The sequence below is a fragment of the Chelmon rostratus genome, chromosome 13 (assembly GCF_017976325.1).
Source record: "Chelmon rostratus isolate fCheRos1 chromosome 13, fCheRos1.pri, whole genome shotgun sequence".
Classification (NCBI taxonomy): Eukaryota; Metazoa; Chordata; class Actinopteri; order Chaetodontiformes; family Chaetodontidae; genus Chelmon; species Chelmon rostratus.
The window spans coordinates 8,342,399-8,365,413 of NC_055670.1; the positions used below are offsets into that span (position 1 = coordinate 8,342,399).

The window sequence follows — 23,015 nt, forward strand, 5'->3', positions numbered from 1 at the left end:
TGTAGTGGATGGAACAAACATGCTTGGAGGCCATGTAAAAGTAATTTACTTTATTGGAAGAATACGGCTGGCAGGACTGGCCTCCCAAATTCACAGCAGGGAGCGGCTGATGGAGGCCGTGACAGTGAACTTCGCCGCAAGCTGGCAACATCTGCTGCACTGCTGTTGCCGTTTCTGCTGCTTCCAGCTCCTGCGAGAGGGAGGTCACTGGGGATTGAGGAGAGGGGTCAGCTGCTCAACCTGACTGGCACACATAAAGCACCGACCACTAATAGCAATTGAGAGAGGCTGCCGTCATCATCCGTTATTGTCAGACATGGAAAGTCCATCCATCCATCCATTATCTATACACCGCTGAATACTTTGCAGGGTCCCAGCCATCTCTCGGGCGAAGGCAGGGGCCCTGGGCAGGTCGCCAGCCTACCACAGGGCTACACATATAGACAGACAACCATGCACACCACTCATTCACACCTACGGACAATTTAGAATTATCAATTAACCTCAGCATGTTTTTGGACTGTGGGAGGAAGCCCACGCTGCACAGGGAGAACATGCAAACTCCACACAGAAAGATCCCAGGCGGAATCGAACCTGTGAGGCGATGCTGCTAACCACTGAGCCACCGTGCAGCCCTACATGGAAAGTCAAAATTGGAAAACATATCATTTTTGACGTCATCATCATCAACATCATCATCAGCAGCATGTGTTACAAGTTGTTAAAAACACTGATCAAAACCTCTAATTGTTCATGTAACCAATGAACATTCATTTTTTTCATATGTTAATTGATTTTAAATCATGCAATGCAAAAACATCTATTTTTCAAATATCTTAACAAACTTAATAAAATCTGTCTCATTCTTTATATATAGTTGCAAAATGCATTATTTAACTAGAACAATATAGGCTGTTTTCTGGTTCCCATACTAGTCTACAGCCTCAAAGCCGTCTGAACTAAATACTAAGCTTGGTATCATGCTGAAGTTTGGTGACAAAATGTTCACTGCCGTAGTTTCGTACATTTGCATGCAACGCTTGCATGTTAGCACTACAAACAAAGCATGACTGGATAAACCTGTTCAGGGTCAACAGGGGAAAATATTGCTGTTATGTCGCTGCACCCTTCAAATTCCCATGAAGTACAGTGCACACAAAACCATACAAATGGCATGACACATTTCATGCTGCACTTCGTTGGTTCAAATTCCCAAACAAATTGCAAGTAAGCAAATCATTAAAAAGCAACTGATGCACAGTAAACTAAGGTCGTGGAGGTCTTGTGCGTGGGACGCTTGCCTGTTTGGCCTGGCTGGTAATCCAGCCTTGACACAAAATACAGCTGAAGCTGATGGGAGTATCATTAGATTTGCAACTACAGTATTTGATCATAAACCAAGGACACATTGAAAAGTTGATCTGCTGGTGGTGTTAGAGGAAAAATTAGGGGCACAGCAACACCAGAAGGACTCATCCTCTCGGGACCATGAATGTCTGCTTGGGCCAGGCTATGAATGTCTGTGCAAATCTTCAGGACAATCCATCCAATATTTGTTAGATAACAGTCTGGACTGGTCCACTTTTTGGGACTTTGATGACTGATTTCAATATTTCATAACCAATTGTGCCATCACACTGGCCACTGTAACCTAACTACAAAGGAAGGAATCTGTCAGACTCTACGTACTGTATGTCTGTTTGTCCATTAATTTTCCTGACAATTGTTTACATGATCAACTTCATTGATTGACATTGATTCACTTGGCTGGAGTATTGCAAAGGACCCAAGGAAGTGCAGTGTCAAGTCTGAAGTAGTTTGGATCACCTATAAGCAATAAATTATTGAGAATTGTTAGATTTTGACTGAGAATTTTGATTTTAATTGCCACTTTATGGCACTGGTTTGGGCCACGGAAACTCACAGACCAATTGCATGCATTGCAAATCACCTCAAGTAATGATATTCAGTCATTCCAACAGCAAAGATGGCTGCATCCACTCAAAGCACGCATTTCCTTACAGGCTGCAGCAAAAAACCTTACCCGTGTTTATCTACAGAGACCCAATAATGTGTGTAATAATGCTCCGTAAGCACTGCAAATTGGAAATGCTGTATGACAGCAGTATACCTGCTATGCACAAACAAGAAAGCATCCCAGAGCACTTTTTCAAGACTGCAGGAGCAGCAAGACAGGACCAACCTGTTTAATTTTTGTCCATACAGCCACTACCTGTCCGACATTGAACTGAGGAGAAGACAGATAGAATCAGACAGAGTCAGTAAAGTTGTCTGAATCTTCAGACCCATCAGCAGCTCTACAGGACTGACTCCAGAAGAGGAAGAAGGCGGAACTGCCTGCATGAGAATCCATTTTGCTGCCTGTACTGCCCTCTCATTCTGTCCAGTACTCTGGACATAATGTAGACGAGATGTTACAATAACATCATATTTCTCACTTTACTCATTTGAAACCATCTGATGAATGGTATTGCTCACTGGCACTTTTGGAGTATCATACTGAGCAAAGGTGGCTGTCAGCTTTACTGTGATCTGACCTATGCCTGGCTCAGGTAGATGTTGGATCTCAAGGCACTTGGAGTTGTTGTCTGAGACTGAGAGATCAGATAAGACTGTCTCTTGTACTCATTCACACTTGCCACGGTCTGTTATATTAACATTACATTAGACCATAATGTAACATGGTTTTTGGGCCTTTTTATATATTTTCTGTTTACTTTAACAGCCATGTTTGAGTGTGGAAATGACAAACTGAATGTTGTTACTATCTGTAAATTGTTTCAATTATTTACCTTGCGACACGATGATGCAAAATGTAATTTGCCAGTGATTATCTGGACTGCATTTTTCTCCAGTGATGAAATAAATCCAATATCATAACCATTTCCAATTTTAAGTAAAATACTGAAGTAAAAATATTGATTCCCCAGTTCAGGGTTCAAATTCATAGCAACAGGGAGCTGCTATGACAAATTTGGCATATTACAAATTTGGTATGTTATTATTATTATTATTATTATTATTATTATTATTAGTAGTAGTAGTATTACACTTGATTAATTCAACAATGTTAACTTAATCAAGTGATAAAAGATAGTCTTTAGAATGGGCAACAACATTGGATTAATTGACTAATCTAAAAGAGTCGTTGGATGAATCAATAAAAGAAATAAATAAGTGCTGTCCTTGACTATAGACTATGTTATACTCAGAGCCATTCCAGACTTCATATTTTTAAGGGATACTGCACTAGTAATCATAATGCACACTTGATTGATCCATAGTACCATCCTGCCCGGAACGAATTGTTAACTCTTTTGCTCCTCGCTTTTTTCCCTGATGTACTTCCGGTGTTTCCCGGATGTTGCTGAATATTGGAGCCACTGTTAAGTAGCTGCAGAATCCAACTGGGGATGTATACTTACTGCGTTTGCAAGGTGCTGGAGGAAACGTTCGCCGGAAAATAGTTTTCTACGTTCTCCCTATATTCTCTGTTAACAACAAATGAAGCCCTGGTCTAGGGTAAGCTGTCACTCTCTTACGTTTAGCTAGCATCTTGGACAAGGTAGCATTAACTTTGCTAACGCTATCGCTAGCTGATAAGGTTTTTGCTTTCTATTGTGTCCAGACACTTGAAGACAGCTTTAAATTCAAATGCGTGTATTGCCGTAATAAGCGTGAAAATTACTATATTACTGGTGGCATTTTGGTCGCGATACACGTGCCATCTGCTCAACATAAACAATAGCTTCCCTGATTTTATGGATTTGTCACTGTTGGCCACCATTGTTTGGCGTTTTGTTAAACGCGTGTCTTCTTACGGAGCTCAATAGTAACACCCTGTTTAACATTAAATGGAACTAAATCCACGTTGGCTGAGCTTTCTTGATTGTGCCACCTAAATAGGACCTTTTTACTCTGCAAAAAGCTATCCCTATAGGTTATCCCTTGGAGAATGGATCATGTTACTTGTTTCAGTTCTGCATGTTCATGACCACCTTCCGCGAAGCAAGTTCAACATACCCAGGATGTCTTTTCGTTATCTGACTCTGTTAGGCCTATAATCACCATCAAGAAAATAATCAAGCCTGTTTTTTTTAATCTAGCCATGAGCGCGTTCACATTAGACGGGCGGTGTTTGCAGCAGGTGGCCAGTCTCAAACACGGACAAGTCTACTGGCAGCACAGCGGCATGTTTTACAAACGAAGAGCAAATATAGCAATCCAGGGGATGGGGAAAGTGACGCCTCAGCAGCAACTCGTTTTTGGAGGATACCAACCGTCACCTGTACACCAGCTAGCTAGGTAGTCTCAACCCGTTCAGTTGGAGCAACTCAGTTAAACTTCAGTTTCAGCATGGCCGCTGACCACTGTATACTGTAACAACCAGTCACACCAGCAACAAACAAACAAACAAACCAACAGCTCATGCTGAGGCTGTGAGTGCAGGAACCAAGGACAGACCGAGTAAATGTGTGACTATGGCTTAGATCAGGGGTCGGCAACCCGCGGCTCTTTCACCCCTCTGATGTGGCTCCTGAAAATAATTAATGAGCATTTAATTAAAATGTATTTTATTTTAGTTGGTTAGTTTTGAAACGAACACTGCGCACGCCTCACAGATGACAGTTTAAGATCCTGCGTAAAGATGCAGGTGACGGCGCACAGCCCTGATGTGCAGATGCTGTGCGCTGAGGCTCAGGAGCAGAAATTACATTAACCACGTTTGATTAATATTTTAATTGCCTATTATTTAGCATATATTCACATTTTTTCATTGTTCAGTGAAATAGTCATTTTATTATTCAGGTTGACAGCTGACTGCACACGCCAGTAAACGGATGACGGCACGCAGAGAGTGGACGGCATTTTTGGTTTGCTGGACTCAAATAGACACTGAGTATTTCACTTGAAAGTAACCTTTAACCCAACGTCTTTATATCTGAGTTCAAAATGTTTTTGTTGCATGCAGAAATGTCATTTCGTTTTCTCTGCAGTCGTTCATTGATTTCACAATTGCAACACATTACAGTTGGTTTATACATAGCATAAAGTAAAAAAAACATGTTATATGCAGTGTTATTTCATTTTAAATGTCAAAGGAGTTTTGTGGCTCCCAGTGTTTTCTTTACTGTGGGAAATGGGTCCAGATGGCTCTTTGAGCGGTAAAGGTTGCCGACCCCTGGCTTAGACATATTCACACTTTCAGATAGATGGGGAGATATGTTAGGTAGGTAGATTAAATTAGACATTTTAGTAGTTATGTAGGCTATAACATATGTGTTACGCAGTTAGAGACGGCATGGTTTGATAGTTACTCAGGATCTTGGCATAACTGTGAATGTGATCTACAAGGGTAAGTGTGCCATCCACTGGCTGTTTACTGGTGGGGTCAAAGAGAACTGAACTAGCACAAAATGCATCACATACTGAATAAGGTTCGAAACATGAAATGTCACAGTGTACAGTCAGAAACAAAGGTCGGCTAATGTTGTTTCATTGTGCTAGATACATAAATGAATCGTGTACGATTAGCTGACATTTTGTTAGCTTTCAGTTAGCCTAACATTAGCTAACCCTAACCGTATCATTAACTAAGTTCTGTTTTGTAATACGTCACTCCATTGCCCCTGTCCAGAGCTTCTCCTTTGGACTTTTTTCTATTGTGGGTAGTTTTTCACATTTCTGACGATGATAGGTTGACAGATGACAAATGACCAGTGACAGGGACAAATATTGACAGCTAGAACACTATGTAGCACAGGAAGGACAGCTGGCAAAAGAACTGCAGACTGTGTGTAAGTCCAGTGTGCAGGATTTAAGGGGAAGCTATTGGCAGAAATGTGATATACACAGTTCTGTTTTCATTGGTATATAATCAGCTGAAAATAAGTGGTTGTGTTTTCATTACCTTAAAATGAGCTCTTTATATCTATAGAGGGAGGGGGTCCTCTTCCATGGAGTCCACCATGTTGCACCGTCATGTGTCTACGTTTCACATTTTTCACGGCCTAGCTAGGGAAGGGTGAGATGAGGGTTGTTCAGTTGGTTGCAGTCTGCAGTCTCACTGCTAAATGCCACTAAATCCTATGCACTGGACCTTTATTAGGCTTATAGTACCACAGCCCTGTCATTCGGGCATGAGTAGATCTGATTATAATGCATGTTTTATGCAATAAAATTAATTGGTTGCTTAGATGTATTTTTATGGTACGTATGAAAATTTTAGATTTATTTGTTCTGCTGCAACTCTGGCAGTTTGAAACGGACTTGGGAGCAAAAAAACCCCCTGATCTCTGAACACTCTTGCCCTGCAAAGCTACCCCGTCATGGTCAGTGTGCCTAGCTCTTCTGCGAATGGTGATGCCATTTTCCAAGAGATGGATTGGCCGGCAGGTGTTTTTTTTTTTTTATATGCGCCAATCTGTTATGTCGAACATAACCAGCTCTGGAGACCTCTGAAGACCCGGGGTTAAACCTGAAGTTGCCTCGATAACACGAAATCTTGCTTTGTAGTACAGAACTCAAGTCACACAGGTTTGACTTGTTTTGACATAGACTAGGCTGTAATTTTTTGTGCATGTTTCTTGCAGTGAACTTGCCGTGCCTTACCAGATCCTTGACCGTGATGGAGCGAAACAGCGCCTTAACTATAGCATTTGCTGTTGACGAGGATAACTTGGTATGTATGACTCATGCTTTTGAAATATCTAGTTTGCAAGACATACTGTATATTTTAATTAGCGAGCTTTTAGTGCACTGCTTGAATTGTTTTTTATCCAGACAAAGTATTGTAGTGGTGCCTGCTTTATGGCTACCATCATAACTTGTGCTAATCATCTGCCAATCCCAACATCAGTGTAATCTGGTATTGTTTAATGCTGTTTAATATTCTGTGGTTGTAGACAGCACACGTCCCTGTTGTTAGAAATACTGCATCACAGTGAGTGCAGGACACCTGACCAGATGCAATTAGCATATTTTCAAGTAAACCATTATGCTGCCATGCTGCTCTTATGATGCTGCTATGCTACTGTTCCCATAATAAGATGATACTCGGACTAAGAATGATTTTCATTCTGAAATTGTCTCCTGATTATTCTCACAATTGCGTGGTCTATAAAATATCAGAAAGTTGTCCAAATGGCTGTTAAAATTTAAGTTGATGTCTTTAGACAGAACAAATCCTGCTACCCATGAGCACAAGTGCAATGTGGTGCCAATTTATGTATACTGCTATAAAAGTACCAAGGCAGAACAGCTGCAACCACATGCTTGCAACACATAGAAAAATAATCTCAACATAACGCATTACAGGTCAAAGTCACAAGCTTCACTCATTTGCACTTGCTGTATTTGCACATCCATGCAAAAGTTCACAAATTTCTGGCTGTTGCATGCCATTTGTTTTTTTACAAGCATGGTAACTAACCAGCCTGTGAATTTTAGATGGAAAGCCCACTCAGAATCCCCATGACACGTCTTGCATCAGAGTGTGGGAAGTTTGAAAGTCAGGTATAATCATATCTTTGCTCTCTGTCTGACCACACAAACAAATGATATGGTGATAACATGACCGTTCTTGAGACTCACACTGTTTCCCTCTATTAACAGGTTTCTTGGAAAGAATTTTCAGGTCGCAAACGCAGACATTTTGATTCACAGCATAAAAATGGATCCAGGCTGTTTGTTCGCAACCATGCTGCCAAAGTCACGTTTGAAATGTCCAGGTAAGCAGGTGCAGGGGAATGAACTGAGAACTAACCTTCTGAGTTGTTTGTTTTTTTAAAGACTGTTTCTGGAAGGTCAGTTTGTAACTGCCTGCATACCTTAAGGTAAGAAACTCTTTCACGAGTGTTACGATAAACGTAATCATATTGATGAAATGCCAAGCTTGGGACTGGTAATTAGCCTGACAAGGCTATGTTACTTTGATTATTGAACACTGGCCATCACAATTTAGATGTAACGTCAATTTTACATGTTAATGTTATTTCCATGGAGCCTGCCATTAGCTAGCATGCTTGTACTTGTCTGATGAATGAAAACTGATGAATGTAAACCGGGCTGTGAATTCAATCAGTTATTTTTTCCTCCTGCTTTGCTGCAAGCTGGACGCTCTTCCTTTTGCTAGTTTTTACCATGTTTTCCTACTTGACTCAAGCTACAACACATTTAAGGAGGTTTCCCATAACGACAAAATCATTGGAGGATAGTTTATGACAACTCTGGGATTATATACAATACTTTGAACTGGCTTCTGCTTCCCACAGCATTAACGCAACCCAAGCTGTAACCTTTGGACTACTGACAAAATTATACCTGGATCTGCACTATGCATATTGTTCATCTGAATCACTAAAATGCACAGACTGTCGTAAGTTGTTACAGAACATTGCTGCACTCAGGACAAGGATATTCACTCTGGAGACGCCGTCTGAGCTCCACAACACTCTGCCAGTGAGTTAGTTCTTGTACAACTGAAATAAAACCAATGAAGTCGTGCTGTGAATGAGATTTGGGTGGGCATTAACAAAGACCACAGTGACACCAGGCTTGAACCATTAATAAATTGAGTTGAGACCGATGTGGAGCACTGTGAAGAGTGCCAGCCTCCAGAAAAGGGCAAAACAATCTGAGGTGGGTCAGAAGAGAAAAAACTGAAAGATGGTTCAACCAGTAACTGGTTGTGGGAGACGCTGCTGGCAGGAACAGGAGCAATAAGACATGGAAAACCCAGCTTGGGACAGAAAAAGATATTGTGTGGGCCTGTGATGTTTGCAGAGACCGCTGCCAATGGGCCTCAACAGGGTCAGCAGACTCCCAGGACTCAACACATGGCTCAACAAAACCTGCAGTCTGAAAGGCATTACATTTATAACTTCAGTCTTTTCAGGACAGATGGCCTCCACCCAAGCAGATCTAGAGTCAAAGTACTGTTGGACCAGACGTAAGATGATGCAGCCTGATACACCACAGACTCTACACCACAAAGACAAAACATCACAGCCTCAGTGTCAGCGTGTTGACAACCAGCTCACGGATCCCTCTTCACTTTGCCCGCTCCAAAAAGAGGCAACAGCTCTCTTCTGCCTGGGCCGATTAGACAGATATCGCCAGCGAGGTCACCAAAAGTTTGCCTGTCTGGGACGTGTCAGCTTACTGTCACCAAAGTCAAAGCTAAACACAGACAAGCAGCATTCAGTTTTTGTAAACCGCATATCTGGAACAAGCTAGCAGAAAACTTGAGATCTGCTCCAACTCTCAGTCCTTTTAAGTCAGGGCTTTAAACGTCAGTGTTTGTCGCTGCCTGTTAGGAAGTTTATCTTGGGACTGTTATTCATATCTTTCACTGCACTTTAGCTGCACCATAATTTTGATCCTACTGTTGATTTATTTTACTGCAGCTTATTTATAGTTTGTTTTTTATTTTCTCTACTCTTTTCATTGTCTCTTCATATAGCCCGTGTGTCTTTTTTCAATGCATTTCTGTCATATTTGAAGCACCTAGAAATGCTGTATTTTTGAAAAGTGCTTTTAAAATATACCTGCCCTGCCTGTGGAGCTCATTGCAGTTTCTGAACCTTTCACCAGATGGCGCTGTCATGCTGAATACTAGTCTTATGGAGGTGAATTACAGCTGTGTTGTTTTCAGCTCCATAAACGATATTAAGATAATAAATAAGATGACTGTGAATTGATGTACTGTATGATAAATGTACTATTGCTGTTTTTTTTATTTGTATAATTTTGATCGTTGAGAGTTAACTTTATTTGAAAAAGTTTTGAAACTGAAAAACAGCAAACACAAAACCACCTTTGCCTGTTCTTCAATATTGATTATTGCGTCTCTTGTTTGTATGTACAGTATTAATTTTGCACATTGCTCCAAGTGCTTAAAGCTAACACTGCTTATAAGCAACATGACTCAAGGCCTGGCTTATCATGACTGCGCACATTCCTTATCTACACCAGTTGACTTGCCTACCCCTCCTTCTCGATCGTCTGGCATACATAAAGCCTGGCCTGCAATGGCAGATGAGATATAAGTCAGGATACTTTGAGGGGCCACAATGTTGCGGCGAAGACGCTGCCCCAGGAAGGTTGTGAATAATTGCTTCTCTTTTTCATCCTGTAGGAGGAGGCCTTGTCTGATCCTGAGAGATGTCCTAAAGACAGAACAGGGCAAGGCTCATATGGAGAGGATAAAACAGAGTCATACCTTGGGAAATCAAGGACAAGTGTCAAGTATGCGGAGGAAGAGTGGTCGGTGCAGAGAGGAACCCTTGATCTGCCGACTCACGAGGTCCAGTGAGCAGGACGCCAGGAATGATGAAAAAAAGAGTGTAACCCCGAAACGCAGCCAGAAGACAACTTCCTCACCCTCTCACAGGTAGGAAATCGCCGCTAAAGGAAATGTTCGACTTGCTGATAATGGAGAACATTATTACCACTGTCATATCATATTATATGAATATAAAGCTACAGCAAGCAAGTTAGCTTGCATAAAGACTGGAAATGGGGAAAATGCTGGCTCAACTCGAAAAAAATAGAAAATCTGCCTGTAAGCACCTCTAAGGCTCATTAATTAACACCTTATGTCTTAATGGATTAATTTTTTTTGTAGGGGTTGCTAGGCAGACAGTGGACGTGGCTGCACCTGGCCAAGAAAAAGTCCAACACATAACTCCACTTCTGTATTTTCAACCCACAATCAGACATTAATGGATGAGGTGTCACAACATCAAGCCTATTTACTCCAGTGGTAGCTGCTCACCCAGTGTGTTACTCAAACAGTTTCTCCAACTGCCTCCCTGGATGTTAAAATGCACATATTTAGTGTGGCAGATTACCTGGATACCTGAATGACACCGAAATCAGATTTTGATCATGCAGTTACTGTTATTTTAGTTTTAAATTGTCATTACTGACCGGCATGAAGTCTCTCTGGGTCCCTGGATGTTAAGTTGCTGCCAGTCCCACCAGTGGCTTCAGCACAGTTTTATTCCTGGGGACTCGCAGCATCTCTGCAATAGCAATGATGCTATTAATCTCATAGATAGACAGTTGCATCAGAGAATGGGAGGCTCACACCATTAAGTGTCTGAGTGTGAAAAATTAGTCTGAAAATTTGACCCACTTTCATGAAAAGCCTGTCGGGTCATTTTGCTCTGGAAAGTGCTAAACCTGAACCTCAAGTCAGGATAGTGTTGTGGGTTTCCGTGTAGACCTGTGAAGAATGAACAAAAACAGCCACAAAAACAATATTCTTTATTAGAGTAATTTCTTCTGCTTGTTTTTGATTAGTTTAAGGAGAAATGATCTTTTAATGGAGTTTGGCTCGGCAGTCTGCATCCTTGGCTCTGTTTATTTTCCAGGCAGAAAACTTGGTGATTTTATTTGGAATAATACCACACAGAAAGATTTAAGAACTTGAGATCCGAGTTCACATATGTGTTTCTGCGTGTTTCTTTAATGTGTTTGGTCACGGATATTTTGTGTTTACACGAATTCATGCTCAAAATGAGAATGGTGTGTACAGCCTAATCAGAACACACTGTTAATTCTCTCATGTCTTCAGATCCCGACTCAGGAGAAGCTTACAAAATGCTGATGACGACGTAGCCAAAGAAGAAAAAGATATCGAGGAGGTGATAATAGGAAAGGATCGCGGAGAGGACTACAAGTTCGCTGAAGTTGTTGGTGTGTAAACACGAAGAAATTCAGACTCACATGGTTGCTGATGTGTGACGCTGCTCTAAACCTCATTTTCTTCTTCAATGAAGCTTGGACTTTTCTCTTATATTGCACCATTAAAAGCATCATGCTTATATTTTCCTACTTTCCCCTGACCTCTCAGCTGTCCCTTAATGTAAGGGTTCTTCCAATGGGAAAAATTCCTCCGGCCTTACTTCCTGAGTAAATAAACAGATGCTACACTTTAGTTCTGTAAAATAAAACACAGCTGTAGGGAAAGTGCAGCTCTGTTAGCGGAAATAATTTGCTCAGCTTTTCCCTCACTCTCATATCTCCGTTCACAAATTAACCATTTTCTTTTCTATTTTCTCATAGTAGTAGTCGTCAGATTGTCAGGATGCTTTGTGTAAGTTTACATTAGCATGATGGTTTGATCAGTGTTTCTCTGCCTCATATAGATTGTGGGTTGTCAGTGAGCTGGGAGTCTGCCAAGGATACACAAGGTTGTGATGAGTTCTCCCCAGCTAGCATCTCGAACAGGTGGACTGGTCCAGAACACAGTTCGGTGAGCACCGTACAGAGTCACAGAGGAGGGTTCAGAACTCACAGTCTCACCAAGGAGTAAACTTTATCCAAACAAAACCCATCCCAACAAGGGCATTAAAAAAACGTGCATCCATCTTATCACGTCAGCCTCATGTTCATGCAGATAGATGGATGAAATTCTGAATATCTGGCAAAAAGATTTGACATGCAGCCTGTGAGCGTTGTCAAAACTTAACATCAGACTCTTCAGTGTCTCTTTTTCAGTGAAACTTGACGAGAACCAATTTTTGTGTGTTGTGTTTTAATGCATGAAATCCATCACTACAAATAGATGAAGCCAACATCAAGATATTTCTCCTATCTTCTTGTCTTGCACTTGGCTTGGCTTTATTCCGTTCTGTGGTTGTCTGGTGAACTCACACCGACATTGAGGTGATCTGTTCTATGCTGTCTCAACAGAAGAGGAACAGAAAGGACGCAGTGTCCCAGTGCAATGGACCAGGCAGTCCCAAACGCCACCGTGAGAGTGTGCTTCACCTCAACGGAGAAGAGGGAAGAGATGGAGGACCGGCCCCCATACGCATTTGTCTGGAAGAAAGTGGAGAAGACAGAGATTTGGAGAGCCTGGATCGTACCATTGTACAGTTCACTGTGGGAGCAGATGAACCAGCAGAAGTTCTGGTCCCAATAATCAGTGCTGATTTGGAGGTTGGACACCTAATTGGTACTCCCAGCCAAAGTGTATCGTCAAGCCAGGACAACACAACCAAAAGCAGCCCCTCAGAACCCAGTGAGTACACCAACACAGGATGAGTGAGCTTAAACAAAACCCCTCAAAGCATCTGATTTCTTCTGGTGGATGTTTTCTTGAACTGGCTTTACAGAACACTTTGGTAAAACAAGCTGAATAAAGTTATCTACTACATTAAGGCAGAGCCTTCCAGCTAATGCATCAGGACACACAAGCGTACCAATAGTCCATAGTTTTTAGCTAAGCAAACATGGCTGCAAATGCAAAGTTTGCAATTATGCATGGTCATTTATGAAGCTGCAGTTTGTGATGCTGTTGAACTGGATTGCATTATACAGAGAGGTGTTTCTATTATTTTGTCTATCCTATCTATATCAGTGAGCAGAGACTACATAACAGGAACATCTCTCTGCATAATGTAATACAGTTTAACAGATGGTCCTTCAGTGTGAGCAGGAAGTTCATTTATCAACTCGAAACAGTTTCAAGAAAAACTGAACGTCATGAAGGTTGGATTCATTGTAGGTCTGTTGTATTAGACTGCATCACTTTTAGCTAGCTGTACATAATAGACAGGCAGCTGAGTATATTTTCCTCTTTTTGATCATGATCACTGTGTTCCTCGTGCTTGTATTTCAGTTGTGCTGTCCAGTGATGACGAGGAGAGCTGTGATGTGCCTCAGCACGGCAGATCACCGGTCCATACACTGGTCCCTGTGGAAGACACAGTAATACAGAGACAATCCCCACAGCAAGATGTGGCCAAACAGAAAGAAGCTTCTGACACAGAGGACATGCAGGTTGGCAGAATGTGTCCCTGTGTTATATTTAACACAAACCTCTTCAATACAACACTCCCATTTCATACAAGATCAATAATGTTCAACTCAACTAGTTAATAGTTTTAACACTATGGTGGTTGTCTGTGTTAAAATAACTGGTTGACTGTAGAAATTTGTCAGACAGATTATAGTGCCTGCATGTGTTTTAAAACATATCTGTATTTGAAAAAGCATGTTGTTAGAGGGGCAGAGAGGCCTGCAATCACAGAAGCTTCATACAAGCTTCATTTTATAATACCTGCTGTAACCAACAGAGTTGTCATCATTTTTATCCCCCATATCCTGTCATACTAACAAGATATTCTTGCGAGAGGTGTTTTGATGACAAGATACATTTCTAGTACAAAAAAGCAGCACCATGTGTTGGTGCCACTATGATGACATACTTGGTTCCACCACTAGATGGTGCCAAAGTAAGGAGTTTTCCAATCCTGCGCAGTGCGGCTTTAAAATGAAATGAACAGTCTCTGTTGAAATGTTGGTTTTAACCACATTGCTTGATCTCATTGCATTATGGGGGTTATTGTGTTGTAATTGTGTATTTCTTTTAAATGTGCATGTTTTAAAATGCTGGCCTTTCACCATGTTTGCACCATTTTCTCCAAACTGTTGTTTGTGTGTTGCAGGGGGTGCATGAAGTTTCTCTCATCCCAAGTATAGACTACTGCTGCATGGGCGTGGCCTTCTCCACCCTGCACTGTGGAGGTTACCAAGGGAAATCGAATGGAGACTTCATGGTGATTAATGTAACCCACAAATACTGTACATGCAATTTGCTGATAGCATCACATTTAGCAAGTGTAACACATTTTCAACTCCCCTTTCACAGATAGCAGACCAAAACATCATCATCCCACTGAAAGGTAAAGATGCAAATAGTTAAACTTTTCACTGCATAATCACAGTTGTCTTAGAGCAGCTTTGGCCTGTCTGTGACCTTTGGTCTTGCTTGCGTAAAGTCAGACCCAACAGGAGCCCATCTCATCTTATTTTGGTTATACTGTCTGCACACCATCCACCCTCAGCTTAGTGGTCTATTTCAGATGCAAGTGTGTTAGTGTGTGTGTGTGCGCGCTTCTGGATTAGACCCTCAAGGCTCTAGTGTGCTTCCACTTTTGAAAGCACCTGTAAAAGGAACCAAGGTGATTATTCCTTGAGATTTGATTTTTGCTATGTGTGTGTAAGAAATGTGTTCGTTAAACAAATTGTTTGCACATTCTGCAAAACATCTTGCGCAGATTTTTCTAGCAAGTGCAAGTTTGTTTCAGATAAACAAATCATGCCTAATATAACCTTGAATGCCTCAGTACTTAAGGCTTGTTCGTAGCCTTCAGAAGGTTTGACAAGCATTTACAGCATGTAATCGGTCAAGCTCTGCAATCCAACTATTGCACAGAAAAATGTATGTTTTTAACCCAGTGAGCAGCGTGGCGCTATGGATGGCTGTCTGTCTGTGTGTAGAACTATTGGATGGATTGCCTTTGAACTTTGTATGCACTCATGGTCCCCAGAGGATGAATTCAAATGACTTCACATCACAGCTTCAATTTGTCAAGCATTTTGGTTTATGACCAGATACTAATGATAGTCTAATCAGCTTCAGCTGTGCTCTCTTTGTTTAATGCTAATTGGCCAATGTTAGCATGCCAACAGGCTAACCTAAAATGATTAACACGCCAGATATTTTCAGCTTAACGCCAGCATGACAAGCTTGGCACCAAACTTTTTTCCGTGCAGATGTTAGCTTTTAGCTCAAAGCACTGCTGCTAGCATAGCTGTGGACTCTTAGTCGTGTTCTGTTTTAGATCTCAAATATGTTTTCTGTTAATCTAAAACAAGAAGAAATCAATATTAATCAACACATGTTTGATACCAGCACCACAAGCTGCTAAGCTAACCTGACCACCTCTTGTCTCCAGACGCTAGTGGACAGGTGGAGGTGATGCTGACCTTTGAGCGTAAAGCGCTGCGGAGGTACAGTGTTTGGGAGCAGCAGGAGCTGGAGGCGCAGGAGCTTCTCTTTCAGGGTGGCGAGGAGCCCTCTCCTCCTGCTGTCCTTCTGTTTTGTGTGTCAGAAGCTGCTGCAGCTGCTGTTCAGCAGGACCTCCTCAAGCTGTGCGTCAAACGAGATGGAACCACGGATACCGGTGAGACAGTCCACATGGTAGATACAAGTTTAGAGTACAGTCAGTAGCTCAACCTGACAGTTCTTCTTGTTTTTAGAGCCACATAGCATTTAGACTACATTTACTCAAAACTGATTCACTGTATTTTTGTGTAAACCAGTGTGTTGATGAGTAACAGAGCTTAGATGGGAAACTTGACTTCTATTCACAATCAAGTCAAAGCAATTGAAAGTGTTTAAGGGGTTTAAGTCTTTAAGGGATTCAGACTGGATTTCCTCTAAACTGCTGGCAGCTTTGCCAAGTGTTTAAATTTACAAATGCCACAGGTTTTTGTTTCATAGCTCTTATAAAAATGTCAATATTGTTTGATACATTGGTATTCTGTTTTGATTATTTTAACAGCCAAGGCGAGCCCCTTCATTCTTCTGACTTTGAGAGATCCTCTGGTGGGAATGGAAGGGGCTTTATTGCGCTCCCTCCTGGAAATGGACTGTCTCAACAGCCTTGCAGATGAAAAATCCATTGTTCCCCAGGATGCAGACTCAGTCAGCGTTTTAGAAATCGTCACTCCTGTTCTTTCTCTGGATGAAAGCATAGAGCTGATAAGAAGAACTAGACTAGACTCTCACTTGCTGTCTCTACTGGGCCTGGAGGGCACTGATCCCAGACTAGACACAGACCAGGATGGGACACATTCTGATACAGACAAAAACACCGCTCCATTCATCCCTTCGGTTGATCCACAGAAAGAGACAATACTGGAGCTGCAGACTGCGACAGAACAGGAGACAGAGACACAGCTCAGACCAGAGGAGGACCGGACGGAACAAGAGCTCGAACATCCTTCTGAGGTTAGTTATTCCGAACTTTTTTGGCTTGCGACCTCTTAAAATGTAGCAGTATCTACCTCCTCAGGGAATGTATATGTGTAATGGTTGTGACCTATTCAATTACAGTGATTTTTGCTATATTCAAATCATTCATAGTGTCCCAAAGTAATTAGGATAGTCTGGAAAAATAAGCATAACTGTGGGTAGCAGAAAGGTATATAAGGTTTATTTTGTGTCCCCATGTGAGGCTGAGAGCCTTTGATCTATGTGATCTGGTAAGTTAAATGATTACAAAGTAAATTTCTCTCCTATGGTTTATATTGGCTCCCACAGAAGAGAAAGGAGGAACCCGCTCCTGTATACACACTGTGCCATCGCAGAACCAAAGGATCCTACTCCGTGTCCCTGTGTAAACCAGACTGCAGCTGGACTAAGTATAAACATCAGAGCCTGACTCAAAGGCAAGTAACCTGCATTATCCCACATGCAGCTTCTCACGCAAGATTCTTGCAGTCAGCGTATTTCAACATCAGGATTAGAAATGTAATGAAAATTAAGGCTGCACCAACTGTGAGTGAATGAATGTAACTTATAGATGAAACATTGAGTTTTATATTGGCTTTAATGAAGCAGCTGGATTTAATGTGAGTGCCAATGCCAGATCTGCTTAAATTTGTAACAATTCAAGTCTACCTCCACCTGCAGATGATTAGACTCATATCTTTCTTTCGTCCTCCTTTGCTTAGGTTGATTCAGTTTCCTCCTCCGCCTCTGAAAGGAGGAATAACTGTCACAATGGAGGACCTGCAGTGCCTTGACAGTGGAAAGTTCCTCAACGATGTCATCATTGATTTTTACCTCAAGTAAGTAACGCAGTTTCAAGCAAAAGGCTTCAGATTTACTTTTGCTGAAAAGAGAACCACTTTTGAATTGATTGCGTCGCTGTGTTTTTTGAACAGATACCTCCTCCATAACGCCTCTGCTGCTGTGACTGAGCGCTCCCACATCTTCAGCAGCTTCTTCTACAAGCAGCTGACACGGAGGGACAATGCCAGTGAAGGCGGCACCAAGGACACGTAAGTAGTGCTCGGAAACAATGGACGAAAAACATGTTTTCAGGAAGCTCTCTTCTTCCCTGTGTAAAACAGAAATGATACAGAATGTGATAATTTGCTAATCCTTTTTGACATACACTCAATTGAAAACAGTACAAAGACAATATATTTAATATTTGACCTCATCAGCTTCATTGATTCTTGTAAATAAATGCTTATTCTGAATTTGATGCAGCAACATGTTTCAAACAAGTTGGGAGCAACAAAGACTTGGAAAGTTGTGGAACGCTCCAGAAATACCTGTTAGGTGATAGTGTCATGATTGGGTATGAAAGGGACATCCTAGAAAGGCTCAGGATGTTACTGCATGGGCTCAGGATCACAGTTTGTTTGCAGATGATTGCATTCTGTTTTTATTTACGGCCTTTTTTGGAATCTGGGTTATATTAACAAACGAACAGCCAGGAATCAAAATGGAAACCTTACAACCTTGAATGATGTCACAAATTAACTTGAGCACTGTGAGACCGAGTGGTTTACTAATTGCTGCTGAGACTGTTTCATACATGAATTTAAATTTAATGAAGCTCAAATTGCTTTACTTCCACTCAGGACTGGCACATTTTTTGACCACAGGAGCCCTGCGCTCTTGATGCATAACACCTAATGTTTGAGAATTCAAGAAACTCTAAAGTTTGATATACATAGAGGTCCAGACCTGGTTTACACTGGAGCAACATAAGACTTGAACATCTCAGCACTACTCTCAAGTGTGCACAGCTGTTTGTGTGTATGTTGTGGTCATGTGAAAAAACTTCCCCTGTTTTCTTTTTTTTAGTGCTCTCAGCTGTCAGAGGCAGAAGCGGCACCAGCGAGTGAAGACATGGACACGCCACGTGGACATCTTCAAGAAGGACTTCCTGTTTGTGCCAGTCAATCAGGAGTGAGTTACGTGAAACCTGGAGTGCAGAGGGGTTTTTTTTTTTGGTACATCACATTTTATATCGTATTTCTCTGTTGTCTATTCAGGGCTCATTGGTATTTAGTTGTCATTTGCTTTCCTGGACTGGATGAGCCAAAATCCGAATCCTGGAGTGGTCCAAACTCACAGGGGGGAAAGAGCCACAATGGGACTGGCGAGTTACAGAATCTAGAGTTGGCTCAAGGATCTACAAGCCCACATGAAAACACAGAGACACCACCTACACCACCTGCATTAAACCACAGTGACAACATGGACACTGAGACAGGTCTGTTTGACTAAATGAGAGATGCTTCCTTTGCTGGGATCAAAGACCAGCACGCAGTGGCTTAAATTGCAACTATCTGATATTTCTGCTGCTTATTTCAAGCACGTGAATTATTTATGTTGTGATTGCAAAGCTTGACAGCAGTGGTTGTTTCTGTGTTTTAGAAAACACTCAAGAAGAATCCAACAAAGACCCAAAACCTGGTCCAGTGGTAAGTAAAGCATTCTTCTCTGCGCTCACTTGGAATAACGATATTTTTTTTGCAGACAATTTTTGGGGGATTCTTGTCTTTATTTGTTCTTCCAAATCTGCTCAGCCTGATGTTGTTTCTCTGTTGGTAGAGCTGCACAGAGCGGACCTATCAGAAGAAAACAATTTGCAAGAGGTGAGTATGTGATCAGACGTACGTGAGAAGAAAAATGTACGGGTTCTGTGGGTTTAAACACCGAATGACAGACGTGCCTCTCCGCCCTGTAGGCCGTGTATTCTCGTCATGGATTCCCTCAAACGCTCTCTTCACGAGCGAGTCTTCAAACTCTTACGGGAGTAAGTATGACGCTTTCAGTCTGTCTGTCTGTAGCTGCTTGTGTGAGTTAATAAATGCATGTAAGATGATGCGAATTTGCCCTTCAGCTACTTGGAGTCAGAGTGGGAGGCCCGTCGCGGTTCATTGAGGGACTTCGGTCCTGATCGCATGCAAAGCTCACACTGCCACGTTCCGCTTCAGGACAACAGCAGCGACTGTGGCCTCTACCTGCTGCAATATGTCGAGAGTTTTTTGGAGGTAAAGAACTTGTCAGCATCTCTTTTCTAGGGCTCGTGTAGTCTGACGTATTATAAAAATGTCCATTGTAACATTGGATCAGCAGCAGCTTTAAATTGTCACAGTTACATGAAAACATTGGGATATTTAAAATGTTTTCATGGCGTGTACACAGTAATGGGAAATTGCTTCTGCTTCTGCTCTCAGGACCCTGTGGTACACTTTGATCTCCCTCTACATCTAGTACGTTGGTTTCCACGGCAGCAGGTGCGGAGGAAACGAGATGAAATCAGAGATCTGGTGCTGCACCTTTACCGACGTCAAAACTTGGATAGTAACAGATAAGACACGTGAAGCAGCTCTGCTGTTCAGTGCGTAGCCATTTCACTGTAAATCAATGCTCATACCGAGCGACGGACACTTCAGTGTGAACTGAAAATATTTCCATCAAGTTAGATGCTGTTGTTATGTTAACTTGAATAAAACGTGTAAAGCTTTGACCATCTGTGGGTCCTGTGAGTGAACATGAAGGCACAAAATGATACAAAAAATGTTTGTATGTCCCGTCACCTTTTACTGATTGTTTTTATGCTGAAAGATATTTTATAAAAGCGATTCATTGTATTTAATTTTTTATGCAGAATCACAAGTCAAATTGTGTAAAAGTGTAACGTTAAAGCCTAGTTTGTGCTGCAAATTGTAGTTGGTTTGACTTGCTTTGCTGACATTCGTCAGACAGTTCATTTCACGTCATATTTCAGTCATGGGCTTTCTAATCAAAACTGTTCTGATTCGGCACGCTTTCTCCTGATTTTCAGGCAGAGTACAAAATACATTCTAAGTTTCTTTCTGAATTTCTTTATAAAATTACCTTAGTTGCTCAAAATGAGACAGGTGTGCAGGAGAGGGACTAGTGGATGGAAAGTTGCAAACACAGTCCTGCGTACTGTGTAACTTATAATAAGAAATTTATTTGCTACATTTCGGTGCTACAGCATTATCAGGCAAGTGGTTTGTGACAATAGGAAGCTTAAATAGGAAGTGGCTTTAAGTCTGCAACCAATCACATCCCCCGTGTGCAGTAGGAAGGCAACAGTTTCCAGTACCAATCATAAATGTACCCCCAGAATGCTTACATTCAATGGGTAGATAACGATAAAATGAATGCTTAAATCCCCAAAATTTTAAATTCATTCTCAAAGCATTAGGGATAATTAAGGGCATTTCATAGTAATCCACCCATTTAATGTAAGCATTCTGGGAGTACATTTGTGAATGTTAGTATACAGAGTGTTGTAATTTGTAACTCCATTTATGATATTGAAGACTGTCATACAGTAGTTTTGTATCTATGCCTGCACATGGAGAATGTTATCGGTTGCAGACTTACAGGCACTTTCTTTTTAAGAAGGAATCTCATGGTCACAAACCATTTGCCTGATGACGGTTTAGCGCTGACAGTTTGCCGGAGTCTGCTTGCAACTTGGAAAAAAGTGACATGTCGATAAATCCTCGGGAACTGGAATCCCAACATGAAACAGCAGTTCCGTCTTTTGACCCTTGTTGGATACATGGAACAAAGAAATGAACTCCTTCCGTCACTCAGTGCCTCACTCAGTTATCCCGTTAGCCTCCCAGTGCTAGATAGGAGACATGGTAGTGTCTTAAGATAGTAACAAGCTAGACTCGCTCACTCACCTTTCTTTGGAACAAAACTGAAATGTTGTATGCTACCATTTATCAGCAATGCACATACATTAGCATGTCAAGCAGTATGCAAACGTAAAACCTTTTTAAGTAAGACCTAAGAGACGTTGCCGTCTATCACTCCTTCTGTCTGATAGTCCTGTGGTTTTTGTTCAGATGTTAAGTCTCCTTTAACACCTCATGACATCCTCTGTGACATGTTCTTTTTAGACATTGTGTTCATTATACAGAAGCTGCTTCCAAATTATCTTTGGTTTCATTTGTATATTAAAACTTGCAGAACAAATCGCACTTGTTATTTATTTTTTAACGTTTTATTTTCATCCTGAACCACAAACATAGATAGCTGCATTAAACGAGCCTAGTAGGTTTTCTATGACGCATCATATGACAAATGCCAACTGGACTATGTTTTGGGTGTCCTGACTCGTGACCTCTTGTCCTAACTGGTTTTCAGAGCAAGATGAGGATTAGAGGCTGGTAACTAAAACGGAGACTGAATGTCTGCGCTGTAAATCAGATGGTTTATTCCTTTTTTAGAAGTTTTCTTTGGCTCCTGTTCTGCAAAACTTTTTTTTTTTTTTTTTTTTTTTTTTCTTTTTCCTGTTGCTGTTAATAATTCTCTTTTTGACCAGAGGAGCCAACTTTGCTCTTCTCTGGCCAAAAGGCTTCATTTGGAAATGCCTGTACAGCACATTACAATGCTTTCCAGTGTAATCTGTTCAGGGGGTTACATGGTCGGCTTAGGTGTATTTACTGTCTCAGTCTGTCAGATCCCCTCACACTCTGACTGAGTAATCCCCCTCACATTTTGTATGCCAGCCATTCGGCGTACACAACATCGACACCCAAGCTGCCAGTATATTAGTTTGTTTGTGCATAGCAAGCCCTGTGCACTGTCTGCACACAGTATTGTTGAAACTCAATGTTTAAAATTGCACCATTAGAAACAGAGGAATGCTTCTCATAGCATCAGTGAAATCTCCCACCCAGGAACGCTCACATACAGTAAGTCAATGGAGTCAAACCGCTGCCCTCTAGCCCTACTTGGCTCCCCTGCTAGCTGTCCATGATCTCAAAGTACAGGATCAAGCACACGTTGGCGCTTACGCAGTTATTGTTCAGCCAACTTCTATGGCAAGGTATTTGGCCAGAAGCCAGCGCCATGAAGGGGGCCGTTAGGCCAATCAAACTGATCACTTTTGCCTTTGAAGCATTGAAGAAGATGGAGTTTTATAATATTTCATTTATGAATTCTTCACCTAACGTAGAAAGATGTATAATAAACGGTGTTGGATGGATTGCTGTTTTTTTGTGCAGACATGCATGGTCCCCAGATGATGTCTGCTAATGATCTGGTGATTGTCTAGTTTTCATGAGGCACCACCATCTGTTTGGTTTATGGCTAAAAACCTGCAAAAGGACCT

General features: G+C 41.5%; 1 protein-coding gene across 1 annotated transcript; it reads left to right on the forward strand.

The window, feature by feature from the left end:
- The first annotated feature begins 3,411 nt into the window (after positions 1 to 3,411).
- senp7 (SUMO specific peptidase 7) lies at positions 3,412 to 21,875 on the forward strand. The gene is made up of 23 exons (XM_041950616.1): positions 3,412 to 3,543; positions 6,615 to 6,703; positions 7,471 to 7,536; positions 7,636 to 7,751; positions 10,160 to 10,414; positions 11,603 to 11,724; positions 12,177 to 12,283; positions 12,724 to 13,054; positions 13,655 to 13,815; positions 14,484 to 14,594; positions 14,687 to 14,720; positions 15,777 to 16,004; positions 16,386 to 16,834; positions 17,147 to 17,274; positions 17,560 to 17,676; positions 17,773 to 17,889; positions 18,707 to 18,811; positions 18,898 to 19,118; positions 19,283 to 19,329; positions 19,460 to 19,503; positions 19,596 to 19,664; positions 19,752 to 19,902; positions 20,089 to 21,875. Exons 2-23 carry the CDS (start codon positions 6,650 to 6,652, stop codon positions 20,224 to 20,226), a joined length of 3,171 nt encoding a protein of 1,056 aa, XP_041806550.1. The 5' UTR covers positions 3,412 to 3,543; positions 6,615 to 6,649; the 3' UTR covers positions 20,227 to 21,875.
- The last annotated feature ends 1,140 nt before the right edge of the window (positions 21,876 to 23,015 follow it).

What these genes read in the sequence shown, in the direction of transcription:
- senp7 (XM_041950616.1), top strand. Translation starts at nt 6,650, where the DNA reads ATGGAGCGAAACAGCGCCTTAACTATAGCATTTGCTGTTGACGAGGAT. An exon ending in AGCTCGAACATCCTTCTGAG is followed by an intron (nt 16,835 to 17,146) that starts GTTAGTTATTCC and finishes TGGCTCCCACAG; the next exon opens with AAGAGAAAGGAGGAACCCGC. An exon ending in AAGAAAACAATTTGCAAGAG is followed by an intron (nt 19,504 to 19,595) that starts GTGAGTATGTGA and finishes TCCGCCCTGTAG; the next exon opens with GCCGTGTATTCTCGTCATGG.